The 27,101-nt window shown below is 41.5% G+C and overlaps 1 protein-coding gene across 1 annotated transcript in view; it reads left to right on the top strand.

Annotated features, from left to right (window-relative positions):
- Nucleotides 1-27,101, top strand: part of LOC122551926 (activin receptor type-1B-like) — a 55,296-nt gene that overhangs the window by 10,993 nt on the left and 17,202 nt on the right. The window contains exons 3-5 of the mRNA XM_087988565.1: nucleotides 13,853-14,083; nucleotides 16,786-16,953; nucleotides 24,268-24,424. Coding sequence (XP_087844691.1) covers nucleotides 13,853-14,083; nucleotides 16,786-16,953; nucleotides 24,268-24,424 — 556 coding nt within the window. The remainder of the gene's footprint in view (nucleotides 1-13,852; nucleotides 14,084-16,785; nucleotides 16,954-24,267; nucleotides 24,425-27,101) is intronic.

Raw genomic sequence — 27,101 nt, 5'->3', positions numbered from 1 at the left:
TCTTGACATTGACCTGAATAGGCTATTTCACCGCAACATCATTTTAAAATGCTAGACCCTCACCAAGAAATCCAATCACTTCCAGATTTCAATCCAGATAGTGAAGCATGACCAGTCTGAAGAATATTACATTCGTTGTACTAGTTTCACTCATTATCTATCTGACCATTTAGATCATCATGAACAGTAAAACTGTTTCACATATTTTGTTGTTCAGCACTTCAAAATTACTTGACAGTCCAGACTTTGTTGGAGAGGGGCAACTTACGCCATGCTATATTACTTAGATCTGTACATGAAGCTTTATCTAAAAAAAGTGTCTGAAGGTTGCTGGAGGTGTATGCTGCAAACAGCACAGTGAGACCACTTAAACAATGGGATTTAGCAATATACAGGGGAATAACTGAGAAAGAGGATGAATTAGTGTGATGATTTTAATGTGCAATCAGCTAAAGAAAGAAAAAGAGTGTTGAAGCCCAGCACTAACCAACTGTGGTTATTGGCTTGTACAGAGAGGAGAAGAGTCAATTCTCTTGTAACTCACAAGTCACTTTATTAATACACTTGACAGCTTGTATCTTTTACCACAAACTAAAACCTAACTGTACACCCGATGGGGTCCTCTGATACTTCCTGAGTAGTCACAGAATAAAAAAGCTAATACCCGAGCAGGATAGCTGATGCTGATGACGGCTGACCCTGGCCAGGTACTCTGCTCCCTCTCTCTCTCTCAATGTTGTCATTATGTCCTTGATGTGGGGCCTGCTTCTGCAATGGTTGGTCTCTAGAGTTTTTGCTGGCTGCATGCCCAAGAGTCTTCTTATTCCTTTCCTTATCCCTTTCAAGATGTGTAGTCTCTTCTCCAAGCTGTGGCTCAGGCTCGTTCGCTAATCACATGCCTTTACCTCACTGGCCCAGGCCCAAGGACCTAGGTAGCATTACATAGAACATAGAACCTAGAAAGTAGAGCACAGAACAGGCCCTTTGGCCCAAGATATTGTGCCAATGTTTAATCCTAATGTAAAATATAGTAACAACCTACGCACCCCTCAACTCACTGCTATCCATGTGCATGTTTAGTACTCGCTTAAGTGTCCCCAATGACTCTGCTTCTACCACCAAAGCTGGCAACGCATTCCATGCATTCACAACTCTCTGCGTAAAGAACCTATCTCTGATGTCTCCTTTATACCTTCCTCCTAATATCTTCAAACTATTACTCCTCGTACCAGTCAATCCTGCCCTGGGGAAGAGTCTCTGGCTATTGACTCTATCTATTCCACTCATTATTTTATACACCTCGATCAGGTCCCCTCTCTTCCTTCTTCTCTCCAGAGAGAAAAGTCTGAGCTTACTCAACCTTTCTTCATAAGGCAAGCCCTCCAGTCCAGGCAGCATCCTGGTAAACCTTCTTTGCACCCTCTCCAAAGCCTCTGTATCTTTCTTATAGTAGGGCGACCAGACCACAATATTCCAAGTGTGGTCTCACCAGGGACTTGTGCAGCTGCAGCAAAACCTCGCAGCTTTTAAACTCGATCTCCCTGTTAATGAAAGCTAAAAAACCATATGCTTTCTTAACAACCCTATCCACTTGGGTGGCAACTTTGAGGGAGTGACCATAATTCAGTTATGTTTAGTTTAGCGATGGAAAGGGATAGGTATATGCCACAGGTCAAGAGTTATCGATGGGGCAAGGGCAATTATAATGTGGTTAGGCAAGAATTAGGATACATAGAATGGGGTAGCAAAATGCAGGGGATGCAGACAATGGAAATGTGGAGCTGGTTTAAGGAACAGATATTGCGTGTCCTTGATAGGTATGTCCCTGTCAGGCAGGGAGGAAGTGATAAGGTAAGGGAACCGTGGTTTACTACAGAAATTGCATCTCGTTAAGAAGAAGAAGGATGATGAGGCAAGATGGTTCAGATGAGGTGATGGAGAGTTACAGATCAGCTGGGAAGGATTTAAGGAAAGAGTTAAGAAGAGCAAAGAGAGGACACAGGCAGTCTTTAGCAAATAGAATAAAGGAGAACCCTAAAGCTTTCTATAGGTATGTGATGAATAAAAGGATAATTAGGGTAGGAATAGGGCCAGTCAAAAACAGAAGTGGGAAGTTGAGTGTGGACCCTGTAGAGATTGGAGAGGTACTAAACGAACATTTCTCATTGCTTTTCACTCAGGAAAAGGAGAATATTGTAGAGGAGAAGAATGAGGTATGGGATATTAGACTAGAAAGGATCGAGGTTAGTTATGAACAGATGTTATCAATTCTAGAAGGAGTCAAAGTAGACAAGTCCCCTGGGCCGGATGGGATTTATCTGAGGATTCTCTGGGAAGCTAGGGAGGAGATAGCAGGGCCCTTGGCTTTGATATTTGAGTCATCATTGTCTACAGGTTTAGTACCAGGGGACTGGAGGATTGCAAATGTTGTGCTCTTGTTCAAGAAGGGCAGTAGAGATGACCCAGGTAATTATAGACCGGTGAGCCTTACTTCTGTTGTAGGAAAGTTTTTCGAAAGGATTATAAGAGATAAGATTTATAATCATCTAGCAAGCAACAATTTGATTTCAGATAGTCAACATGGTTTTGTCAAGGGCAGGTCGTGTCTCACAAACCTCATTGAGTTTTTTGAGAAGGTGACCAAGAATGTAGATGAGGGTAGGGTGGTTGACGTGGTATACATGGACTTCCGTAAAGCTTTTGATAAGGTTCCACATGGTAGGCTGTTGGAGAAAATACAGAGGCATGGAATTGAGGGTGATTTAGCAGTTTGGATTAGAAACTGGCTTTCTGAAAGAAGGCAGCAAGTGGTGGTTGATGGAAAGTATTCAGCCTGGAGTCCAGTTACTCGTGGTGTGCCACAAGGATCTGTTTTGGGATCACTGCTGTTTGTCATTTTTATAAATGCCTTTACACAGGCATCGGTGGATAGATTAGTAAATTTGCAGATGACACTAAAGTCGGTGGAGCAGTGGACAGTTTGGAAGAATGTTACAAGTTGCAGGGGGACTTGGGTAAACTGCAGAATTGGGCTGAAAGGTGGCAAATGGAGTTCAATGCAGCTAAATGTGAGGTGATTCACTTTGGGAAGAATAACAGGAAAGCAGAGAACTGGGTCAATGGAAAGATTCTTGGTGGTGTGGATGTGCAGAGGGATCTTGGAGTCCATGTATATAGATTCCTGAAAGTTGCCACCCATGTTGATAGTGCTGTTAAGAAGGCATATGGTGTGTTAGGTTTTATTTGTAGAGGGATTGAGTTCTGGAGCCGCAATATCATGCTGCAACTGTACAAAATGCTGGTGCGGCCACACTTGGAATATTGTGTACAGTTCTGGTCCCCATATTTTGGGAAGGATGTGGAAGCATTGGAAAAGGTGCAGAGGAGATTTACCAGGATGCTGCCTGGTCAGGAAGGAAGGTCTTATGAGGAAAGACTGAGAGACTTGGGACTGTTCTCATTGGAAAGAAGAAGGCTAGGAGGGGATTTGATAGAGACATACAAGATAATCAGAGGTGTAGATAGGGTAGACAGTGAAAGTCTTTTTCCTAGGATGATGACGTCAGCTTGTACAAGAGGGCATAAGTACAAATTGAGGGGTGATAGATTTAAGACAGATGTCAGAGGCAGGTTCTTTACGCAGGGAGTGGTAAGGGCATGGAATGGCCTACCAGCTAATGTAGTCAACTTAGCCACATTAGGGAGATTTAAACAATCCTTAGATAAGCACATGGATGATGATGGGATAGTGTAGGGGGACGAGCTGAGAATGGTTCACAGGTCGGCGCAACATCGAGGACCGAAGAATCTGTTCTGCGCTGTATTGTTCTATGTTCTATCTATGTACTTGCACACCCAGATCCCTCTGTTCCTCCACACTGCCAAGAATCCAGTCTTTAATCCTATATTCAGCATTCGAGTTCGACCTTCCAAAATGCATCACTTCGCATTTATCCAGATTGAACTCCATCTGCCATTTCTCAGCCCACCTCTGTATCCTGTCTATGTCACGCTTCAGCCTGCAATAGCCCTCTATACTATCAATGACACCTACAACCTTTGTGTCATCTGCAAATTTACTAACCCACCCCTCAACCTCCTCATCCAAGTCATTTATAAAAACTGCAAAGAGCAGAGGCCAAAGAGCAGAGCCCTGCGGGACCCTACTCAACACTAACCTCCAGGCAGAATACTTTCCATCCACAACCAGTCTCTGCCTTCTGTCAGCCAGCCAGTTCTGAATCCAGATAGCCAAATCTCCCTGTATCCCATACTTCCTTATGAATGAGCCTACCATGAGGAACCTTATCAAATGCTTTGCTGAAGTCCACATACACCACATCCACTGCTTGACCTTCGTCAACCTGTCTTGACACCTCCTCAAAGAACTCAATAAAATTGGTGAGGCATGACCTGCCTCTCACAAAGCCATGCTGACTGTCTTTAATCACACTATGCTTTGCCAAATAGTCATAAATCCTATCCCTCAGAATTCTTTCCAAACTTTGCTGAATACAGACGTAAGACTGACTGGTCTGTAATTGCCAGGGATTTCCCTATCACCCTTCTTGAAAAGAGGAACAACATTCACCTCCTTCGAATCCTCCGGTACGACTCCCGTGGAGAGGGAGGAGGCAAATATCCTCGCCAGTGGCTTAGCAACCTCCTTTCTTGCTTCCCAGAGCAGCCTGGGATAAATCTGGTCTGGCCCTGGGGACGTATATTTTCCAAAATTTCTAGCACATCAACTTCATCAATCTTGATCTGGTCAAGCCTGTTTCCCAGCTCCTCGAAGTTCTCATTCACAACAAGGCCCTTTTCCTTAGTGAAAACCGAAGCAAAAAACTCACTTAGGGCTTCCCCTATCTGCTTAGACTCCATGCACAAGTTCCCTCCGCTATTCCTGATCAGCCCTACCTTCTCCCTGATCATTCTCTTATTCCTCATGTATGAGTAAAATACCTTTGGGTTCTCCCTAATCCTTCATGCCAAGCCTTTATCATGCCCCCTCCTGGCTCTCCTCAGTCCATTTCTGAGCTCCTTTCTAGCAAGCCTGTAATCCTCTAAAGTTGTGCTAGATCCTTGCTTCCTCCACATTATATAAGCTGCCTTCTTCCTTTTGACGAGAAGTTCCTCTGTTCTCATCATCCGAGGCTCCTTAATCTTACCCCTTCTTACCTGTCTCAGAGGAACAAATTCGTGCATCACTTGCAATAACCTATCCTTAAATAGTCTCCACATGTCTGCTGTACCCTTTCTGTGGAATAATTGCTCCCAGTCTGTACTTTCCAACTCCTGTCTGATAGCGTCATAATTTCCTTTTCCCCAATTAAATATCTTCCCTTGGTAACTGCTCCTTTCCCACTCCAAGGCTATGCTAAATGTGAGGCAGTTGTGATCACTGTCACCAAAGTGCTGTCTCACCACGAGACCTGACACCTGTCCTGGCTCGTTGTCAAGTACCAATCCAAAATGGTCTCTCCTCTCGTCAGTCTGTCTACATACTGAGTAAGGAACCCCTCCTGAACACACCTGACAAAAACGGCTCCATCCAAACCATCTGCACTTAGGAAGTTCCAGTCAATCTCACCCACTTAAAATCTTCCCAGCAGTCCCTTGCTCCTCCCTCTCACTTCTCGGCAAGTGGAGCCCCGACACCTGAAGTAAGTGTTTTGAACGGTTAGACTCACCTTCCCAGCAGTCCTTGTCCTTCATTATTCCTTGTCCAAGCAAGGCTTTTGCATTACTTCATCTTCTTTGCTTTTCACATTGTTACAACACAGGGTAAACCCTCCTGCTTATTTTAAAACCAGCAACACAGAAAAGATTCATCCCATGCAGTAATCTGTAAAAATTCGAGTGGCCAAGGACTATTTAAAGTAACAATTAACAACTTTATTTCTTAAGTATAACAGAGAATAATTAACTAACAACTATTTATAAATCCTTATTCTAACTTATCTGTTACCTTCCCTTCTATAATACTAGTCCGATAAAACTCCCAATTAAGATTTACAAAACAAAACTTGTCTCAAAACCAGGCAGCTTTCGGTTCTTCTATTTGGATCTTCCTGTGTCGTCTTTTCTTCTTCTTAGGAATTCTGTTTCACAGGTTAATGATCAAAAAGGTACCTTTTAAGAGAGCTATTTTTCGGGCAGTCTTTTACATGCTGGGGCTTGGAGTTCTCCTCTCAACTGTTCAATTTTCCTCGGTCTTATACACCCAGAGCATTGGATTGTGTCATTGGCTTTTAAGATTGTCAATGTACTAAATTCAAACTGGATTGGAGTTTGGTTATTTTTTTGGGTATAATTTAAACTGTTTGGCTGAATTCGAATTTGTTTTTGTCTCCAAGCCACGAGCTAATTGAGTTGTTTGACCAAGTGTTACATTGTTACTTTATTGAGAACACTTGATGCTGTGTCTGGTAGTTTTGCTGTTTTTAACTCTCTTAAGGTACACCGGCATCTTCATAACAATATAACTTCGTTCTTACATTGCTTTCAGCATAACTTCATTAGTACAGACCAGTTTCAGTTGGCTCAGGCCAATACCTGGACTCAGGTAATTTTTAGTTCATAAGCTACTCCTTCCTATGTGTCAGCGATTTCAGTATTTTTCTGCATCTCTCTCTCGCTCCCCCTCTCTCCTGCAGCCCCTGGCTAACACAAGGGACAGATGAATTATATTGAGGGAAAAGTTAAATTGTAATAGAAGTAAGAAAACAGATTATTAATAACTTGCACATCATTTGAATTCAAGCTCAAATTTTAGATTCCCCAGAGGAAGTGATGGCAGAGAGAGGATGTGGGAGTGTCATACAACAGGGGTCTGGTAACACCACTATACCTACAGGTGGGGGAGAAATCAGGCAATCCATTCATATATTGGCCAACTGAGGTCCTTTAAGTGGCCAATCAGTAGTTACTTAAGGGCCTTCTCCTGTCTTAGGTGGAATTCTTCCCATAGTAAGGTAGTCTGGTAGCAAGTAATTAGACTGCTAGGTGGAAACTGATGACATTGAGGCTGGGTTGGGGAGACAGTGGGGTATACTTCATCAAGAACTCCCTGACAAGATATTTTTCCCTCAGTGCTTCCCTGCCCTTCATTCCCGCCTCCCCACCTCCCTCACCTCCTGCCAGCCCACCATCCTGTGAATGTTCATGCACCTCCATACTTTTGTGGATCTTGCTTACCCGACCCAGCAAGAGCCCTCATCCCAAGCCTGTCTGTAAGTCCAGAGTACAATGGTGCTTGTCATTGACCATACTTGGAGTAATACATCCAGGAGCACTTCAGGGAAAAGAGAGCTACAGCTAGTCCCTGGACATTCCAACAGTTGTTGGAGGTGGAACTTTACTCTACAAAGGGAATAAAAGGCTCAACTCAAACCAATGAATGCTCGAAATGCCTATTAAATAATTGAAGTGGAGGACGGCAATGTGCAGGAATACCTGCCTCCGACTTTTATGTTCTAGGGCAAGGCCACTAAACCCCTGAACCCCCATGCCCCTAACATGTAAAATTCACCCCAGATTTCTGGACACCACTTCAAACTGCTTTACGATGACATCATAGAAATGGCACAAAACAAACGCTGAAAAGAAAAATCATTTATAGCAATCCACATGTTGAAAATATAACCAGTGCAAGCTTCTTGAGACAACATAACTGCCTGCTTTACTCATGTTTTGTGCTGCTGTGTGGTGGCATAGAGGGTTGGAGTAGTTAGCCTTGTGGTATTATTGTTAAACTATTAATTCAACAATCTAGATAATATCCTAGGACCAAGGTTTGAATCTTGCCATGGCAGATGGTGGAATTTGAATTCAATTAAGAACAAAACCTTGGAATTAAGAGTCAATCGTTAGGGAAAACTCATCTGGTTCAATAATGTCCTTGAGTGAAGGAAAGTTGTTTTGCTTACCTGTTCTAGCCTACATGTAACTCCAGAACCACAGCAACATGGTTGACTCTTAACTGCCCTCTGGTTGATATGGCATGGGTAATGAATGCTGGCCCAGCCAGCAACATCTGTATGCTGTATTCCTGATGAAGGGCTTTTGCTGGAAACGTCAATTTTCCTGCTCCTCGGATGCTGCCTGAACTGCTGTGCTTTTCCAGCACCACTCTAATCTAGACTCTGGTTTCCAGCATCTGCAGTCATTGTTTTTACCTAACATCTATATGCTGTAAATGAATAAAAAAGAAAAATCAAAATGACACGAATCAAGGTTTAGATTACTTACAGTGTGGAAACAGGCCCTTTGGCCCAACAAATCCACACCGACCCTCCGAGAAGCAACTCACCCAGACCCATTCCTCTACATTTACCCCTTCACCTAACACTACAGGCAATTTAGCATGGCCAATTCACCTAACCTGCACATTTTTGGACTGTGGGAGGAAACCGGAACATCCAGAGGAAATCCACACAGACACAGGGAGAATGTGCAAACTCCACACAGACAGTTGCCTGAGGTGGGAATTAAACCCAGGTCTCTGGCGCTGTGAGGCAGCAGTGCTAACCACTGTGCCACCGTGTTAGATATTTTAAAATATTTCTATGACATAGCATAGAGGTGATCCCTGTTCTATTCTGATTTTTGGAGAACTCTGGTCAGTCAGTCATTTTTGTGCTAAAGAGAACTTAATGATTTTTGAGGCCATACCTGCATTTAAACCAAGCATGTGGCCTGGTACAGCTGAGTGAATTGAGACCTTGATAGGTGTTTGAACTAGTGCAGAACAATCGGTATGTTATGGGATACTAGTTCTGCCAACATGGAATCTGTTGGATTTGTATCTCTCAGAAGCATCAGAAATGCATTGGGTAGGTTTGCTGTCACCAATCCTTTTTTTTTGGTATTAATTTAAGTTACTGATACCAAGTTAGGAAAGACGCTAACACAACATCTATAACAAAGAAAATGTGGGTTTCCTCCGGGTGCTCCCGTTTCCTCCCACAGTCCAAAGATGTGCAGGTTAGGTAGGTTGGCCATGCTAAATTGCCCATCATGTTCAGGGATGTGTAGGCTGGGGAAATGTAGAGTAATAGGGTAGGAGAATGAGTCTGGATGGGATAATCTTTGGAGGGTCGGTGTGAACTTGTTGGCCTAAATGGCCTGTTTTCACACTGTAGGGATTCTATTCTATTTCTATAAAAGAAGAAAGGCTCAGACTTTACAAACTGAATCGGTTCACCACACAGGCCATAATAGCTAGTTACATTGTATCTGAGTTGCGCAAGAGTCCTTTGTAAGCAATCAAGGAAAATGGAAGAGCGGATATTTATTGCTGCTGGCTACATAGGCTTGGTGCTTAACAGAAACTGAACTAGAACACAGATTAGCTCCTCCTAGTCTGGTCAAGTGAGCACAGGCCCAAAATTGGGCTTCTGGATTGACCCACAGCTGCAGAAATTGGGCCTGACAGAAAATTATCCAAACTAAATTAAACAGCAGCAGCTATTGGTTACAGACAATAATGAAGCCAAGATCAAAGAGGTCATAAATGTTCGGGGAACCAATTACAACCAGCTGATGGTTGTGTATTGGAGGAGTATCGATCAGACTTACCAGCACCCTGACTTCCAGCCAGCGCTCCTTACACCTCCCTGGCAACAGCAAAGGTTATTGACGCAACCCCATTGGATGCTTTGAACCCTGTTCATGACTCCATTGGCCAAAGTCCACAGAATAATCCGGAAGGTCTGGAGCGAAGATTCACCCTGATCTCCGAGACTCATCCTCATGCAAGAGGATCAGCCCTATGTTGGAGAGGAAGGAGATTCCAATGGCTCAGCTCAAACACATGGACCATTGCATGCAATATTCTTTCTCAGACAATAGAGCTTGATAGAGTAAATATTGTAATTGTGGGAGTTTCAGAAGTGCTCACATGGTATTTATAATGAGGAATATTTTATTAATAAAGTTGAGTTGAATTACAAATCGAATTCTGTGTCTCTTTGTCTGCCTCAATGACAAGAGCACTTGGACAAAGTGTTTTTTATATGTAAACTGGACAAAGTGTCCATAGCATGGCCAACACTAGGGCCTTTTATTTGAAGTTAACATGATATATACACACAATGGTAATGGGGAGGCCATGTATACGCTTCTGACCTGCAGTACTGCTCTGTTCTGCCGACAGAGTCATGGCATTGTACACCATATCTTGATAATGGTGGTCAGAAATTTCGATTAGATTAGATTCCCTACAGTATGGAAACAAGCCCTTGGGCTCAACAAATTCGCACTGACCCTCAAAAGAGTACCCCACCCAGACCCATTCCCCTGCCCTATGTTTACCCCTGACTAATGCACCTAACACTACAGGCAATTTAGCATGGCCAATTCACCTGACCTGCATATCTTTGGATTGTGGTGGGAAACTGGAACACTTGGAGGAAACCCATGCAGACACAGGGAGAATGTGTAAAGTCCACACAGATATGGCCTAAGGTAGGAATCGAACCTGGGTGGCCAACACCAGGAACAGCTCTTTTATATATTAATGGGTGGAGCTTGCCTCACCATCTCATTAACATCATTGTGACTAACCAAGGGAGAGGGTACTGAAAGAAGAGAGGCTTGTTCATCCCTCCTGACTCAGGAGCATAACCATTTGCGGGAGTTTCCTATCTGGAATCAAACAAAATTTGTAAAGTCCCCATATGATTGATCATAACAAACTGAGGGCTTATTTCTTATTGTACCCACAGACAAAACAAATGAATGTTTGAGTAGAAAGTGCATTGTCTCTTTGAAACCATTTTAAAAAAACTGCAAAATGGCTTTCTGTAATCCGTACTAAAAATATACAGAAATACCCTCACTTGATGCCAGTGTTTTTTTCTGGGAGAAATAGTGGAAGTTGCTCTTGAGGATTTAGAAGATAAAAAGATTTCACAAGGTATTTGGGAATAGAATTTTGCTTGAAGGCCAGGAGACCCAACATTTCAAAAAGGGTAGGCACTGGTTTTATAGGTGGAAATTGTGGATGACGAATTAGAACTCCGAGGCAGAGAGAAGGAAAGGAAAGGGACAGAGAGAGGAAAGGACATGGAGAAAACAGACAGAACTTCAGGACACAAAAGGAAAGGGAGTTTAAGGTAAAAGAATCTGTGCTGAAGGGTTGGAATCCTACTGTGTCCCCTGAGGACACTACTGGCTCAGACTTGAAAGCTAAGGCAATGCAGATCCCTCATTTAATCCCTATGTTTAATGGAGCAGATCCAAAATGTTTCTTTATAATTGTCAAAAGGTTGGTATGGCAGCTAAAGTGGTCAGTCCAGTATTAATCCAAGTTACTGACGCATTTGGAGTAAGGCGTTTTTTGGGGCTAGTCGTGGGAGTCGTCCCCAGTATGCCTGTGCATGAGATAGACCTATTCCTTGGAAATTACCTGGTGGGCTTGAAGGTAATATTCACTGGTCTCCAAAACTCCTGCCGAGATCAGGGAGACTGAGCAGCGTGCGTACAAAGTGCATGGCACATTCCCTCACCATGGGGTCTCTGGCCAGAAGGCTTCACCAATCGAGGTTGGGAGGCTAACCACAGCACTGCAAATTGAAAACCCTCTGGTCCTGGTCACCTGAAGCCTTTTTTGGGAATCTAGAAAATCAGAAGGTGATAAATAGATAATCTTTGGTAGCAGCCCAGTGAACTGATTCGCTGTTAAAACCACTAACTCAGACTACCAATACTAAAGCTGAAAAAGAAGCAGGTGCTGAATGCTGCCATACTTAAACATATGGTGCTTAGGATGAAATGGAGACCCTCTCAGAATGCAAAATAAAAGGGAACATAGAGTCTCTGGGTCTCCACCTGCCAAAATATTGAGCCTGTGTTGAAAGTGTCCACTGTGATTTGCAATCCTTCCATCACTTTTCATTCTGTAGATGCAAAGTGCAACTGGAAAATGGCTAGAAAAACACCCTGGGTGGGCAAGGTCATGTCAATTTGATGGGAAAAGGTGAGGAATCCATGTTTGCTAGATGCCAGGTCATTGAATGGGCAAATACACCAAACAAGCATTTGCAAACAACAGCTACATTTAATTTCCAATTGTTTCTTCACCCATTTGCAATCCATGTGGAGTAACCGTTCTCAGGGTTCAAATACTGTTCAAAGACCATTTGCACATGCCATTGGTGCTTGCAAATCAATGATGCAGATGTTAGAGGCAATTATTTAAAAAGAGGCAAATGCTAGCCTATTGGCATTCCAACAATTGTGAAACATCTAATGACATTGTGAGGAGGAAACATTGTCTCATCAACTATTGTGTAAGTAATGTAGTTGAATTGTGTAGAATCCGTGAAAAGTTGAAGAATTGGTGTGGCTTTGGGATGGGAAGGAGGTTGGAGTGTAGTAGGCACTCCCTTTTTTGGTGCAGCAGGTTGGTTACTCAGCTGCACGTGATGCAACTGGGCCTGTAGTGAAGAGGAGATAGCTAGGCTCCTGAAGATGGGATTCCACTGTTCAATGAGTTCTGTGGAGGCGAGGTAGTGGAGATGTATAATCCAGTATAGTCCATACCAAGCATACTGCATCACCCTGGCATACTGTGCTCTGCACAAACTAAGCAGACAATGAGACAATATGATATTTGTTAAGGAACTATGGAAGAGGGAAACATTTTCAAGGGAGGAGGATGAGGACATTGGGAGGAGAAAACTCTCATTGTGCATGACAGAGAATCAGGTGCTATAAACCATACAGGACCTGATTGACTCCCATTTCCAGTGAATATGAGCTGGGTATGGCAGACAATCATGGAATGTTAAGTAGTCTTTGGTCATAATGCCAGCAATTGTTTTGCATTATGTAGGCGGACTACTATCACCTATTCATTTTGTTTATATTTGCTTTTGCTGGCTGCAAACAAAATCTCATGTTTGGAATTGCTTGCTTGTATGTGATTAGCAAATTAAAAGAAGGAAAAAAAACTTTGGGGACCAAATTCCAGACGGAGCAATTAAAATTAGGATGCTAGAATTCAATGAGTGCAGATATCCCGAATAGTAATAGAGCTAGAGGAGCTAACAAAGATAGTGAGAGTGCAAGGCCTTGAAGGGATTTGAAAATGAAGGTGACAGTTTTAAAATTGAAGCTGTCTAGTCATAATTGAATAGTTAAAGAAACTAAGTGACCTCAACTAAGTAAACAATAAAAAAAGCTACTAAGGTATTTTTTTTTAGAAAATTTGGTCATCAGAGTAGAAACTATGGATAGCGTAAGCTGAAAACAGTGAGATTTGTGCAAGAAGAAGAATGGCAAACTCTACTGAAACTTCAAACCTTGATGGAGAACATTTATGAAACAAATAATCATTTCAAATTCACTCTTTTCCCTTTCTATTTTGAAGCTATCTGATTCACCTTTAATTAGTTTGAAGCCTTTTGATTGGCTTGCCGAAATTTTTTTTATCATCAGTATTTTACCCTTCACTCGCTATTTAATTAAAAATTTATAACATTATCAAAGTTCTGCATTTCATATTGATCTTATTGTGTAATAATGCATGTCATTTTTGAAATTTACCCGTAGTTTCTGTTTTGTATGGTGCTATTGTGCTTTTTTGTAACTCTCTAAAGGATTTCTATAGCAACTTAAACCTGTCTTTTTTGTACATTTTCAGTATTTTCTGCCTTACGTGCTTGAAGCATTTTCCAGAATGATTATTGTTCATGTAACAAATGTGGTTTTTAAAAACAATCAAATATATCAAGCATGCTGAAGATTTTCCTCCTCAGAATCTAAAAACAGTATTTTTGTGCAGCCTTTCATGAATGTCAAAACTGAACCAAGTTTCTATTCTTAGTCTGTAATACTTTATTGACAGGCTTACCACTTCTTATCCAAAGGACTGTTGCCAGAACAATTGTTCTTCATGAAATTGTGGACAAAGGACAGTTTGTTGAAGTCTGGCATGGAAAGTGGCATGGAGATGATGTAGCAGTAAAAATTTTCTCCTCATGTAAAGAGTGGTCCTGGTTCAGAGAAGTAGAAATCTATCAAACTGGGATGCTACATCATGAAAATATCCTGGGTTTCATTGCTGCTGACACTAAAGGTAACACTGTAAAAGGAAATGCCTACTCGAGTAAATAATACATGAATTAGATTTGTTTAAGAATTTCTTATACCAATTGTATGCAATCAAGGATAAAGATTACATAAAGCCTGTTACAAGACTAATTGGCCTAAATTTTCTGATGGGAGAAAGTGAGGACTGCAGATGCTGGAGACAGAGTCGAAGAGTGTGGTGCTGGAAGAGCACAGCCAGTCAGGCAGCATCCGAGGAGCAGGAGTCTCCTGACCGGCCAGATTTTCTGATGGCCAGATGATTATTATTTCAACACAAATGGGAGAGTACACATGGGATCCCTGCAGAAATCCCATCATAGTAGATTCTGAAGTAATTGCCTGGTAAATCAAAGATTCCACAGGGCAGTCCTTCTATACAAGTCGTTCAGTTATAATGCATGTTTCATCAAAGTGAATTTGCTGTAATGTGGTTGACAAATTGGGACACTGTTTGTACGGCGCGAAGTTTTAAAACGTGTGTTGGCTGTAACATGATTACAGTGCCAACACTTTAAGCACTGTTTCTAAAGTGTGATTTTTCCATAACATGGGTTTGCACAAGATTGCAACCGTTTGCGTCATAGAAGAACTCTCTGCACTTGAAATTATGAATGCTTCCATTCAAATTGGAGAATTTGGAACTTCTGATGGAATTAAGAGTTAGGAAATGCTAGATTATTAAACACCAGCCTAACTCCTGTGTAACTGTTCAACTAAGTCCATATATTACCTACCCCCATCCTCCCTCCATGTAGCAGACCCACCTTTATCCTTGCTCTGCACCTGATCCCTAAGCAATTGAACCATCCTTCTTCCAGTCTGGATCTGACCCTCCCCTTTACTTCTCAGGAGCTGATGTCAGGTTCTCAACCTATTCTCCACTTCTCCAGCCTTTCTTCTTTCTCCATGCCAGATCCAATCTACATCTGCCTCAGCCTTGCTCATCCCCAGAACCAGTTCTACCTCAGTCTGTGATTTAACTTCCAGAATATGGTAGCTCACTGCTGTGAAAAGGGGATATGGTATTCCTTCCTGTGCCATTTCTACACTGTGAAAGTACTGTCAGAATGGAAGTACAGCAACCCTCCAATCACATGGCATCAATATCAATTTCACCAGTTTCCTCATCTTTCCTCCCCCAATCTTATCCCAGATCCAACACTCCAACTTAGCACTGCCCTCCTGAACATGTCCATCTTCCTTCCCACCTATTTACTCCACTCTCCACTCCGACCTATCACCATCAACCGCCCCCCCCCCACCTTCATCTAACAATCACCTTCCAAGCTATCTTCCCCCAGCCCCACTCCCCTCCTATTTAACTCTCAACCCTTTTGGGCCCCCCACATTCCTGATGAAGGGCTTATGCCCAAAACATTGATTCTCCTGCTCCTCGGATGATGCCTGACCTGCTGTGCTTTTCCAGCGCCACAAGTTTTGTCTCTGATCTCCAGCATCTGCAGTCCTCGCTTTCTCTTAGTTCTCAAGGAGGCTTGAGCAGATCTCATGTCAGAAACGTGGATATCCCTTGTTTCATAAAAGGGAAATGATGGAGTGGCAAGACATTGCCACGTCTTGGAAAATTCAGTCCATCATGCTTCTGTGCTTGATGCTTCATGGTACAACAGCTCTGACAAATACTAGCAATAATATTCCCTGTAGAATCAATTCCTGTTTATTTACCTTGAGTAATCCTTTTTGTGTTTTTTACCAAACAAGCCTCCTTGCTTCTTGGTCAAAGACCTTGAAACCCCTTAAAAACATTTCCAAATCAGTGGGTCTTATTAGTTTAAGTGTCTTATCACCTATCTTTGACCATGTGTGCTATTACTTTGATTACTTCGCTGTAAACATTCTTCAGTGTTTTAATATGAAACTAGGATCATAAAAACAAATGAACAGTGGTATTATGGAGCTTGTGACTCTTGTTGAAATCCACAATTGATCTTTGTCCAACATTTGTCTTGTAACAGATACTTTATTGTAATGAGTAGTTTTTGTGTAGGTTTGTATGTGTTCTGCAAGAAGTGGCTCACCTGCATTTTCCTTCGTGTGTTAGTAGTGATTTCTTGTGATGCTACATATGCATTTATGCAGACTTTGAAATTCACAGTAAAATGGTAAGGCGGGCCAAGTTTTTAATCAACTACGTGACAGTTAAGGTTTGGAGTTGATTAGAAACACAAGCTGAAGGAAATCAAACTTGTGTAAGATCTGTTCCTTTGCATCATTACATTGATTCTCTACAGTAATCAAAAAACAGTGTAGGAACAAAGGCGATTTGAATACTATAACCAAACTGGTTCACTATTAAAATTGATTACAATTTTAGGAACTAAAACAATTAATATTATTTCTTCTCCTTTTACTATTTTCAAGAACCTATGTTGTATCTCAACAGACATTGTTATTGATATACCATGCTTGAAATTAGGGTTATTCTCTGCAGGTTAACTGTTATGCAGTTGTGGGTGTATTTTGATGACCCTGAAAATAATAGCTAAATAAGAATTTGACTGAACATTTGAAAAAATGCCTCTGTGACTTAAATTTTGAATAGTTATGAATGTAACTGATAAGAACATTTAAGAAAAAATGTACATTACAGATTCTAAACTGGTGAGTTCTTAAGTTAAATTTTATGTCTTAATAATTATAATATTGATTAAACATTCCTTTTTTTGTCAGATACTGGCACGTGGACTCAGCTTTGGCTTGTGTTAGAGTACCATGAGAATGGTTCACTCTTTGACTACCTAAACAGATTCATTGTGACTATTGATGGTATGATGAAGTTTGCCATCTCTATTGTGAGTGGACTAGCACATCTCCATATGGAGATGATTGGCACACAAGGTAAAAACTAGTTTTGTTTCCAAATTAATCAAATGCTTGAAAGAATGATTATAGTTTATCATACCTCTAAAACCATTACTAAACTTTACTAAATAACATTTTCAGTATCATTATTTTGGTTAAATCGATTGAATTAGGATTATGCCAAAATCTGAATAGGAATATTAGATGAGATTACTTACAGTGTGGAAACAGGCCCTTCGGCCCAACAAGTCCACACTGACCAGCCGAAGCGTAACCCACCCATTCCCTTACATTTACCCCTTTACCTAACACTACGGGCAATTTAGCATGGCCAATTCACCTGACCTGGTAGAATACTTCTACCAGTACTTGCATTTCTTTTCTGAAATTGTTGGATGAGTTGAAACGTACAAGCTGAGAAAGAGAGAAATGCATTGTGTTCTTTTTTCTGAAATTAAATGCTTGACATGGAGCAAAACAATGATGGATCCAAACTTCAAACTAACTTAACGGGTTATTTTATTGTGTGTTGTATGCCCACATCAATGAGTTTGGGTTGAAACCAGACTGGTTGAAGAGAAGGTGAGATCAAGAACTTCAGGCTTGGGCTTCTTCTTAACATTGTTTGTTACATTACATACCAAGACAAAATATTCAATACATGATATTCAGAGAAATACCAAATCTTTGTTGAATTATAGAAAGACTATTCCATAAACTCTGCCACTTTATGCTGGTTGATCTTCATCACATGCTTCTCTGTATGTTTTCTAACATTGGCGTGTCCGATCTGGGAGTTTCTCTCTTTAGGTAATTATTAATAGTGAGGAGCAGCTTTGTGACATCATTGCAAGATTGCTTCAGATTCCTAAAGCCTGTACACAATACTGATGACTAGAGGTTTTAAAGATTTGTCAACAGGTGTCCAGATATAATGGTCTCTGTATGTCATAAATTCTGTAATTGCCATGATAAGCACAAAATTTAGGAATTATTATTATTTTGTGCACTGTACAGATTTTCATGGGTTTTGATTAACAGCTTGCTTCTCCCTTCCTACGGGTGTGGAAACAACAGTGCTGTCTTCCTACAGTTCCATCCCTGAATCATCCTACATATTGTATGTGTGAAATTAACAATAAAATTGCATTAAAAAATTATTAGTCAATAAAATCAAGATTTGGAGCAAATGTAGGCAATTCGGCAATGATGGCTGATCTGATTATCCTCAACTTTCCTGCCTTTTCTCCATAATCCTTGTTTCCTTTACTAATTAAAAATCATGTACTTCATGATCCAACCTTGACAGCCTTCTTCAGTAATGAATTCCACAAATTCACTACTCAGAAGAAATTCCTCCTCATCTCTGTCTTAAATGTGCAATCACTTATTCTGTGATCATACTGTCTGGTCTTAGACTGTTCCACATGGGAAAGCAACCTTTCGCATCTATGTTGTCAAGTCACCTACGCATTTTGTACATTTTACTAAGGTTGCCTTTCATTCTTCTAAACTTCAGTGAGCACAGACCCAACCTACTTAACTTCACCTCAGAGGAGGGTCCCTCTACATCCAAAATCAGGCTAATTAACATTCTCTGGCCTGCCTCCAATGCCAAGATATGTTTTTATTAGATAAGGGAACCTTGTTCACAGATCATTATAACTATGAAATATTAACACTAGGTAACAAAAACACAGCTTCAATGAACATTATGAGTATACCCTCACATTCTCGGAAATGTTTCACCAACTGGTCTGGAGGTACACAGGTAAAAGGATCTTTCATGCCTCTTTTTTTGTGTCACTCTTTTTAATGTCTTGGCAAACTATCCAAGAATCCTGGCATGATATTACCCTTCAAGTTTTCTCTTTACTGTCTATTGAGATTCCCTAAAGTCTTATTTGAAACCATTTTCTTGGTGTGGATCTGAATGGATTATTGACAAGACTTTATGGTTCTATAAAGATTTCATTGTAACTGCTATACAAATGTTGAATTATTTATCTAAATTAGAATAAAAGCTCACCTTAATGTTATCTATGGGCCAGCCATCAGTTTCAGGGTCCTCATAAACAACCTCTGTCTTTGATTAGGAGAAAGTGAGGACTGCAGATGCTGGAGATCAGAGTCAAGAGTATGGTGTTGGAAAAAGCACAACAGGTCAGGCAGCATCCGAGGAGGAGGAGAATCGACTTTTTGGGGATAAGCCCTTCATCAGGAATGAGGCTTGTGGACCGGGGGGGCTGAGAGATAAATGGGAGGGGTTGGGGCTTGGGGGAAGGTAGCTGAGAATGCGATAGGTAAATTAAGGTGAGGGCGAAGGTGAGAGGTCAGAGAGGAGGGTGGAGCGGACAGATGGGAAAGGTGATGGACAGGTCAAGAGGGCGGTGCTGAGTTGGATAATGTGGAGGGAGGGGAAATGAGGAAATTGGTGAAATCCACATTGATCCCATGTGGTTGCAGTATCCCAAGACGGAACATGAGGTTTTCTTCCTCTAGGCGTCAGGTGGTAAGGGTTTGGCGATGGTGGAGGCCCAGGGCCTGCATCTCCTTGGTGGAGTGTGAAGGGGAGATGAACTCTTCAGCTACGGGACAGTGGGGTTGGTTGGTGCAGGTGTCCCAGAGATGTTCTCTGAATCGATCCGCAAGTAGGCATCCTGTGTCTCCAATGTAGAGGAGACTACATTGGGTGCAACCGATGTAGTAGATGACATTGTTGGAGGTACAAGTAAATTTCTGTCAGATGTGGAAAGATCCTTTGGGGCCTTGGATGGAGGTGTGGGGAGTGGTGTGGGTGCAGGTTTTGCACTTACTGTGGTGGCAAGGAAAGTTGCTGGGAGTGAGGTGTTGGCTGATGGGGGACGTGGATCTGACAAGGGAGTCATGGAGGGAATGGTCTCTCCAGAACTCTGATAGGGATAGGGAGGGAAAATAATATCTGGTGGTGAGGTCTGTTTGTAGGTGGTGGAAGTGGCAGAGGATGATGCGATATAAGCAGAGGTTTCTGGGGTGGAAGATGACGACCAGGGGGTTCTGCCCTTGTTGCTTTGGGAGGGGTGGGGTTCAAGGGCAGAGGTGCAGGAAGTGGAGGAGATGCACTGAAGGCATTGTCAACCAAGTGGGAAAGGAAATTGCGATCTTGGAAGGAGACCATCTGGGATTTTCTAAGGTGGAATTGGTCATCCTGGGAACAGATGCGGCAGTGGTGGAGGAATTGGGGATAAGGGATGGTGTTTTTACAGGAGGTAGGGTGGGAGGAGGTGTAGTCCAGGTAGCTGTGGGAGTCAGTGGGCTTGTAGATATCCGTAGTTAGTCGGTTGCCGGAGATGGAGAGGTCCCGGAAGGAAAGGGAGGCGTCTGAAATGGTCCAGGTGAATTTGAGGTCGGGGTGAAAGGTGTTAGTGAACTTGATTATCTGTTCAAGCTCATCATGGGAGCACGAGTTGTCCTCAATACAGTCATCAATGTAACAGAGGAACAGGTGGGGTGTAGTGCCAGTGTAACCCACCTACGTTCAGTACACCACCCACACCCTTCATCTCCTCTAAAATTTTTGTTTCCCCCGCTCCAATGCCTCAACTTCACCATGGACATCTAGTCCTTGTATACATTTATCCACCACAACGAAGGCCTCTAAGCCTGTTTCTTCCTCTCACGCCATCCCAACCAGTACCCTTCCACCGACATCCACCTGGCTGAACTGGTCCTCACCCTCAACAACTTCTCCTTCTAAACCTCCCACATCCTCCAAACCAAAGGGGCAGCCATGGGCACCTGCATGGACCCAGCCATGTCTGCCTCTTTATCCGGTATTTGGAACAGTCCATCTTCCACAGTTACACCGGCATCACACCCCATCTGTTCCTCCACTACATTGATGACTGTATTGATGCTAGCTCGTGCTCCCACGAAGAAGTTGAACAGTTCATCAAGTTCGCTAACACCTTTCTTCCCGACCTCAACTTAACCTGGACCATCTCGGACACCTCCCTCCCCTTCCTGGACTTCTCCATCTCCATCTCTGGTGACCGACTAACTACAGACATCTACTACAAGCCACCGACTCCCACACCTTCCTAGACTACACCTCCTCCCACACTATCTCCTGTAAAGACACCATCCTTTATTTCCAATTCCTCTGCCTCCTCGGCATCTGTACCCAGGATAGCCAGTTTCACATTAGGAAATCCCAGATGGCTTCCTTCTTCCAAGATCGCAATTTCCCTTCCTACGTGGTCGACGATGCCCTCCAGCGCATGCCCAACTATCACTTAATATTCATTACCTCCACAACGGGGCATTGTAGCAGTAGTGTCAACTATCTATAAAATGCACTGCAGCAATTCACAAAGGTCATTTTGGGAGCCTTTTTTAAATCTATGATCTCAGTCATTTGCAGTTTCCCTTCATTTCATTAACTATCGACTCTTGGAACTATATTGTCATTCATTCACTGTCACTGGGTCAAAATCCTGGAACTTCCTACCTGACAGCATTTTTGATGTACTGACACTACTTGAATGCATTGGTTCAAGGAAATAGCTGACCATCACTTTCTCAAGAGCAACTGGAGATGAACAACGAATGGTGCTCTTTCCTGTTATGCTCCCGTCCCACAAAATAGTAACAAAAGTTTACTGCCTAAACCATGAACTCTTCTGTTTTCATCTTTTCATCTGCCGTCTAATGGAATGCCTTTTGGAAATGCACTGAATCATGTTTATCCATGCTAGTTGTTATATCCTCAAAGAATTCTAATGGATATGGTTTTGATCTGGAATATACTGTCTGTGAGGATAGTGAATGCAAATTCAGACATGGCTTTCAAATGGATATTGAATGAATACCTGAAGGAATAATGTTTGCGAAGCTATGGAGAAAAGGATGTGCAGGACTGGCTGATTTACTTTTGCAGAGAGCTAGCACAGATTTGACAACTTCCTTTTGTACTCATTTATTATAATTTAACATTTTTTACACTGATTCATTTATTTTAACTTTTTAATACGAAATAACCTTTTATTTTTCTTTTTTCTACTCCTTGATTTAACTGCCACTTTGGAACTCATAGCATGTTCCAAAATGACAGTGGGTTTTCCTTGACTAAAAATGCAGTAGTTCTGCTATAATAAGCATTTTGTCAATGCGAATTGACAATAATGTGATTGATGAATAGGGGATGCTGTTTCTAAAGTGTGACCATTTAAAATGTGTGTTGGCTATGACACAATTGCATCGCCAACACTTTAAATGCTATTTTTATTGCACAATTTTTATACAGCATGGGGTCGCACAAGAGCACAACTGTCACGTTTTAGAAGAACTATCTATGAAATTTAAACGTTATATTTTCAATCCTAACTATTAATCTGAGAGAAAGGACGGGTTAGTATTTAGTTGGTCATCAGGATGACGTCATATTTAAGACCAAGTTCGCAAAATATCCTTCATTAGGACTCATTCTGAAACTAGTCCATGGTGATGGAATCAAAGTGTCCTGGTAACAAGAATTCAATGGGAAAATGTAAATAGTCTGATCAATATTATACTAAAGAACACAACAATAAATAATTTTAAAATTAAATTGTCATTTCCTTCAAGGAAGATAAAAAAGATGTGAGAAGTGTAAACATTTCACACTTCTATCTCGCATTGCTCTAAGGAGGTTGGGGTACAGTCATGGAGGTCATAGAGTCATAGAGATGTATAGCATGGAAACAGATCCTTCAGTCCAACCCGTCCATGCTGACCAGATATCCCAACCCAATCTAGTCCCACCTACCAGCACCCGGCCCCTATCCCTCCAAACCCTTCCTATTCATATACCCATCCAAATGCCTCTTAAATATTGCAATTGTACCAGCTCCGCCACTTCCTCTGGCAGCTCATTCCATACACGTACCACCCTCTCCGTGAAAAAGTTGCCCCTTAGGTCTCTTTTATATCTTTCCCCTCTCACCCTAAACCTATGCCCTCTAGTTCTGGACTCCCCGACCCCAGGGAAAAGACTTTGCCTATTTATCCTATCGATGCCCCTCATAATTTTGTAAACCTCTATAAGGTCACCCCTCAGCCTCCGCGCTCCAGGGAAAACAGCCCCAGCCTGTTCAGCCTCTCCCTATAGCTCAGATCCTCCAACCCTGGCAACATCCTTGTAAACCTTTTCTGAACCCTTTCAAGTTTCACAACATCTTTCCGATAGGAAGGAGACCAGAATTGCACGCAATATTCCAACAGTGGCCTAACCAATGTCCTGTACAATTGCAACATGACCTCCCAACTCCTGTACTCAATACTCTGACCAATAAAGGAAAGCATACCAAACGCCTTCTTCACTATCCTATCTACCTGCAACTCCACTTTCAAGGAGCTATGAACCTGCACTCCAAGGTCTCTTTGTTCAGCAACACTCCCTAGGACCTTATCATCAAGTGTATAAGTCCTGCTAAGATTTGCTTTCCCAAAATGCAGCACCTCGCATTTATCTGAATTAAACTCCATCTGCCACTTCTCAGCCCATTGGCTCATCTGATCCAGATCCTTTGTAATCTGAGGTAACCCTCTTTGCTGTCCACTGCCCTTGCAATTTTGATGTCATCTGCAAACTTACTAACTGTACATCTTATGCTCGCATCCAAATCATTTATGTAAATGACAAAAAGTAGAGGATCTAGTACCCATCCTTGTGGCATTCCCCTGGTCACAGGCCTCCAGTCTGAAAAACAACCCTCCACCACCACCCTCTGTCTTCTATCTTTGAGCCAGTTCTGTATCCAAATGGCTAGTTCTCCCTGTATTCCGTGAGATCTAACCTTGCTAATCAGTCTCCCATGGGGAACCTTGTCGAACGTGTTACTGAAGTCCATGTAGATCACATCTACTGCTCTGCCCTCATCAATCCTCATTGTTACTTCTTCAAAAAATTCAATCAAGTTTGTGAGACATGATTTCCCATGCACAAAGCCATGTTGACTATCCCTAATCAGTCCTTGCCTTTCCAAATACATGTACATCTGTTTTGTGTAAACACAAATTTGATGAGTATTTGAAAGAAATCGAAAGGTGTGTATTATTTTTTGCAGTGTCATGCCTTTCTTTAATAAACATAGGCTCACCAAACAAAAGAAATGTAATGCTGCAGCAACACTATTACCTTAAAACTTTGTACACTCATGTTCCAATATATGCTGAAGGCAGGGAACCTTTCCCACTATCATTAAATATTGTAAATTTAGATGTGCACTGCTCATCATTTTCCAAAAAGATTGGTTCAAAACGTTCAACATACTACTTTCTGGAGTTTGATGTAGCTTCCTTCGTATTAATTAATCACAATTCATCTAACAGGTAAACCTGCTATTGCACACTGTGACCTCAAATCAAAAAATATTCTTGTAAGAAATAATGGAACATGTGTCATTGCTGATTTTGGTTTGGCTAAACGACATGATAAAGCAACAGATAACATCATCACATCACCTGGTCGTAGAGTGGGAACCAAGAGGTATTGTTTAATATTATTCTGTACAATTTTCAAATTTGTTTTTGTTAATGGGATTTGCTTTATAAATCTTCCGATTAAAGATGCTCCATTACTTGCATGCATTGAAGGTACTATATTGCAATTATTGAATTGAATTGAATTAGCTTTACTGCCACATGTACTCAATGGGCACAGTGAAAAGTTTATACCATATATACTCATGTAAAACTCGATCTCGTGTCAAAGTTGACCCTTTATTTTTGGCCAAAAATTTTGTATTTTCCATATATCTCGTGTAAACGTCGACCTTACTATATCACATTATAAACTTCTTACAAAGGAAACTGCATGTTTCATTAACCCATTTAAACAAAATCGCATTAATTCATTCATACCAGTAACACTACTCATTGTTTTTTGTTTACTATATTGCTTCTCGATTCATTCACTCATTCATTCATTCATAACTCTACTTAGCCCACTTGATTTACTGCAGCATGTTTTGATTTATTGATTCATTCAGACCGGTACTAAGTCTATCGATACTTGTTGCACTTTGTTCACTATATATCCAAAAATTAATATCGTTAAAAAATTAATCATTTTAATTGTGGCATTATATCTGAATAAAAGTTATATATATGAGCTATATATATCTTTAATTCTTTGATAAATTTGTTAATATTGCTGAGGTTCATTACCTCAGTAAATGGGAGGGAAAGGGAAGAATTTGGCGGGAAAGCTCAAGATGCTGACACGTTCAGAATTTAATAAATGTTTCATTTGAAGTGTGCCATTATACCAGGCCATGGCAATGTTGAACAGTGTGATTTTGCAAGATTTGAATGAATCTTTGACACGTTAAATTTTCATACCTGTATGTGCAAATAAAATTTACTCCTAGTAATTCATTCTTGTTTCTCTTACTTCAATCCATTATCTTTACCCTAATTCATTGTGCTTTTCTTCTTTAACTGGGATTAGTTGAGCGATCAAATTGACTTCTCCTAATAATATGGTATTTAGAACTGCAAGGTGAATTTCAGCCCCTCAAAACTAGTGTCAGTGTAATAGTTGAGCCTATAAATTGAACCTTTAAAAATAGTCTGAAAAGTTCGACTTTTACACGAGTATATACGGTAAGTTGCCAATGACAGCATCATCTTAGGTACAAAAGTACCTAGTGTCAAGATTAGAGTGGTGCTGGAAAAGTACAGCAGGTCAGGCATCTGCTCCTCGGATGCTGCGTGACCTGCTGCGCTTTTCCAGCACTACTCTAATCTTGACTCCAATCTCCAGCATTTGCAGTACCCACCTCTGTCACAACGATACCTAGGTACAGTTTTTCAGTTTAAGATTAGTTACAGTGTGTCAATGCCACAAAAAAATGGCTCAATCTTAGGTACAGAATACCTAGGTACAATCATTAGTTTTCGAACAGAGAAATGAAGAAAAAAAATTACGTACATAGGTCAGAAAAGCAAGAAACAAAGTTAAAAGGACAAACACCAGAGTTTCTTTCCAAGGGCTTTCTGCAGGAGACCAGTGCAGGGGAGCCTTCATATGGTCTGACTGCTGGCTACCATCATGATTGGCACCGGGCCACTGCCCTCCCCCGCTCCATGCCGCTGCTGCCATGCTCTGCACCGTGAATAGTGAAGTATGTTTAAATTCATTAATGGGATGTGTCTATCATTAGCTAGGTCACCTCTAATTGCCTTGCAGAAGGTGGTGGTGAACTACCCCTGAACTATTGCAGTCTTTTGGGCATAGAGACACCCACAATACTGTTAGGAAGGCAGTTCTAGAATTTAGACTGAGTGATAGGGAAGCAATGGTGATGATAGTTCTATGTCAAGATTGTGCACAACTTGGAAAGGAACTTGAAAATGGTGATGTTCCCATGCTTGATGCCTTTTTGCTTCTAGATGATTAAGGTAGCGAGATTGGAAGATGTATCCAAGTGGTTCTTTTCAGATTTGGTTAAATATAGTTTAAAAAAGACTCAACAATAGCAATTTGCTTTAATATGAACATTTATTGTGTAATAATAAACTATGAAAATAGTAAGGAACGTTTATTAAGTAAATAAAAGGAATGAAAAGGAGAAGGAAGAAACAGTAAGCCTCATGCCCTTCTGGCTGTCGGGGACTCCTCGACTGTTGGCTGGTCTGGCAGCAAAGGTTGTTCCTGGCACCGTTCACGATCTTGGTCCGAAGTGAAGTCCAACTCTTGGAATGAAACTCTGTCTCTTATACAGTTTAACAGACAGTACAGAAACAGCTGCAGAAGACAAAACTGCTGGCTAGTACAGAAAGCACAGCTACAGAAAAAACAAGATGCAGCTGCCATCTTTAGCCCATAAAGGAATATTCCCAGGACTCATTCAAGGTCATGCAGTTTGTCGAGTATAAAGTAGCTCAATTGATTGGGATCACATCCACAAGTATCTACTCCCTCCAGCAATGATGCTTAGTAGCAGCAGTGTATGCTACCTACAAGATGCATTGCATAAATTCACCAAAGATCTGTAGCCAGCACCTTCCAAGTCACTCATCATCCTGACTTGAAAATATATCACCATTCCTTCACTGTTGTGGGGTTTCCTCCCTAAGGGCATTGTGAGCTAACCTACAGCATGTTGACTGCACCAGTTCAAGAAGGCAGTTCACCACCACCTTTTCAAGGGCAGCTAGGG

Source organism: Chiloscyllium plagiosum, unplaced genomic scaffold, assembly GCF_037043375.1.
Source record: "Chiloscyllium plagiosum isolate Xiang-an unplaced genomic scaffold, Cpla_swu_hap1 HiC_scaffold_7, whole genome shotgun sequence".
Taxonomy (NCBI): Eukaryota; Metazoa; Chordata; class Chondrichthyes; order Orectolobiformes; family Hemiscylliidae; genus Chiloscyllium; species Chiloscyllium plagiosum.
The sequence above is the reverse complement of the archived record's forward strand: the minus strand, read 5'-3'. Positions and strand labels throughout refer to the sequence as shown.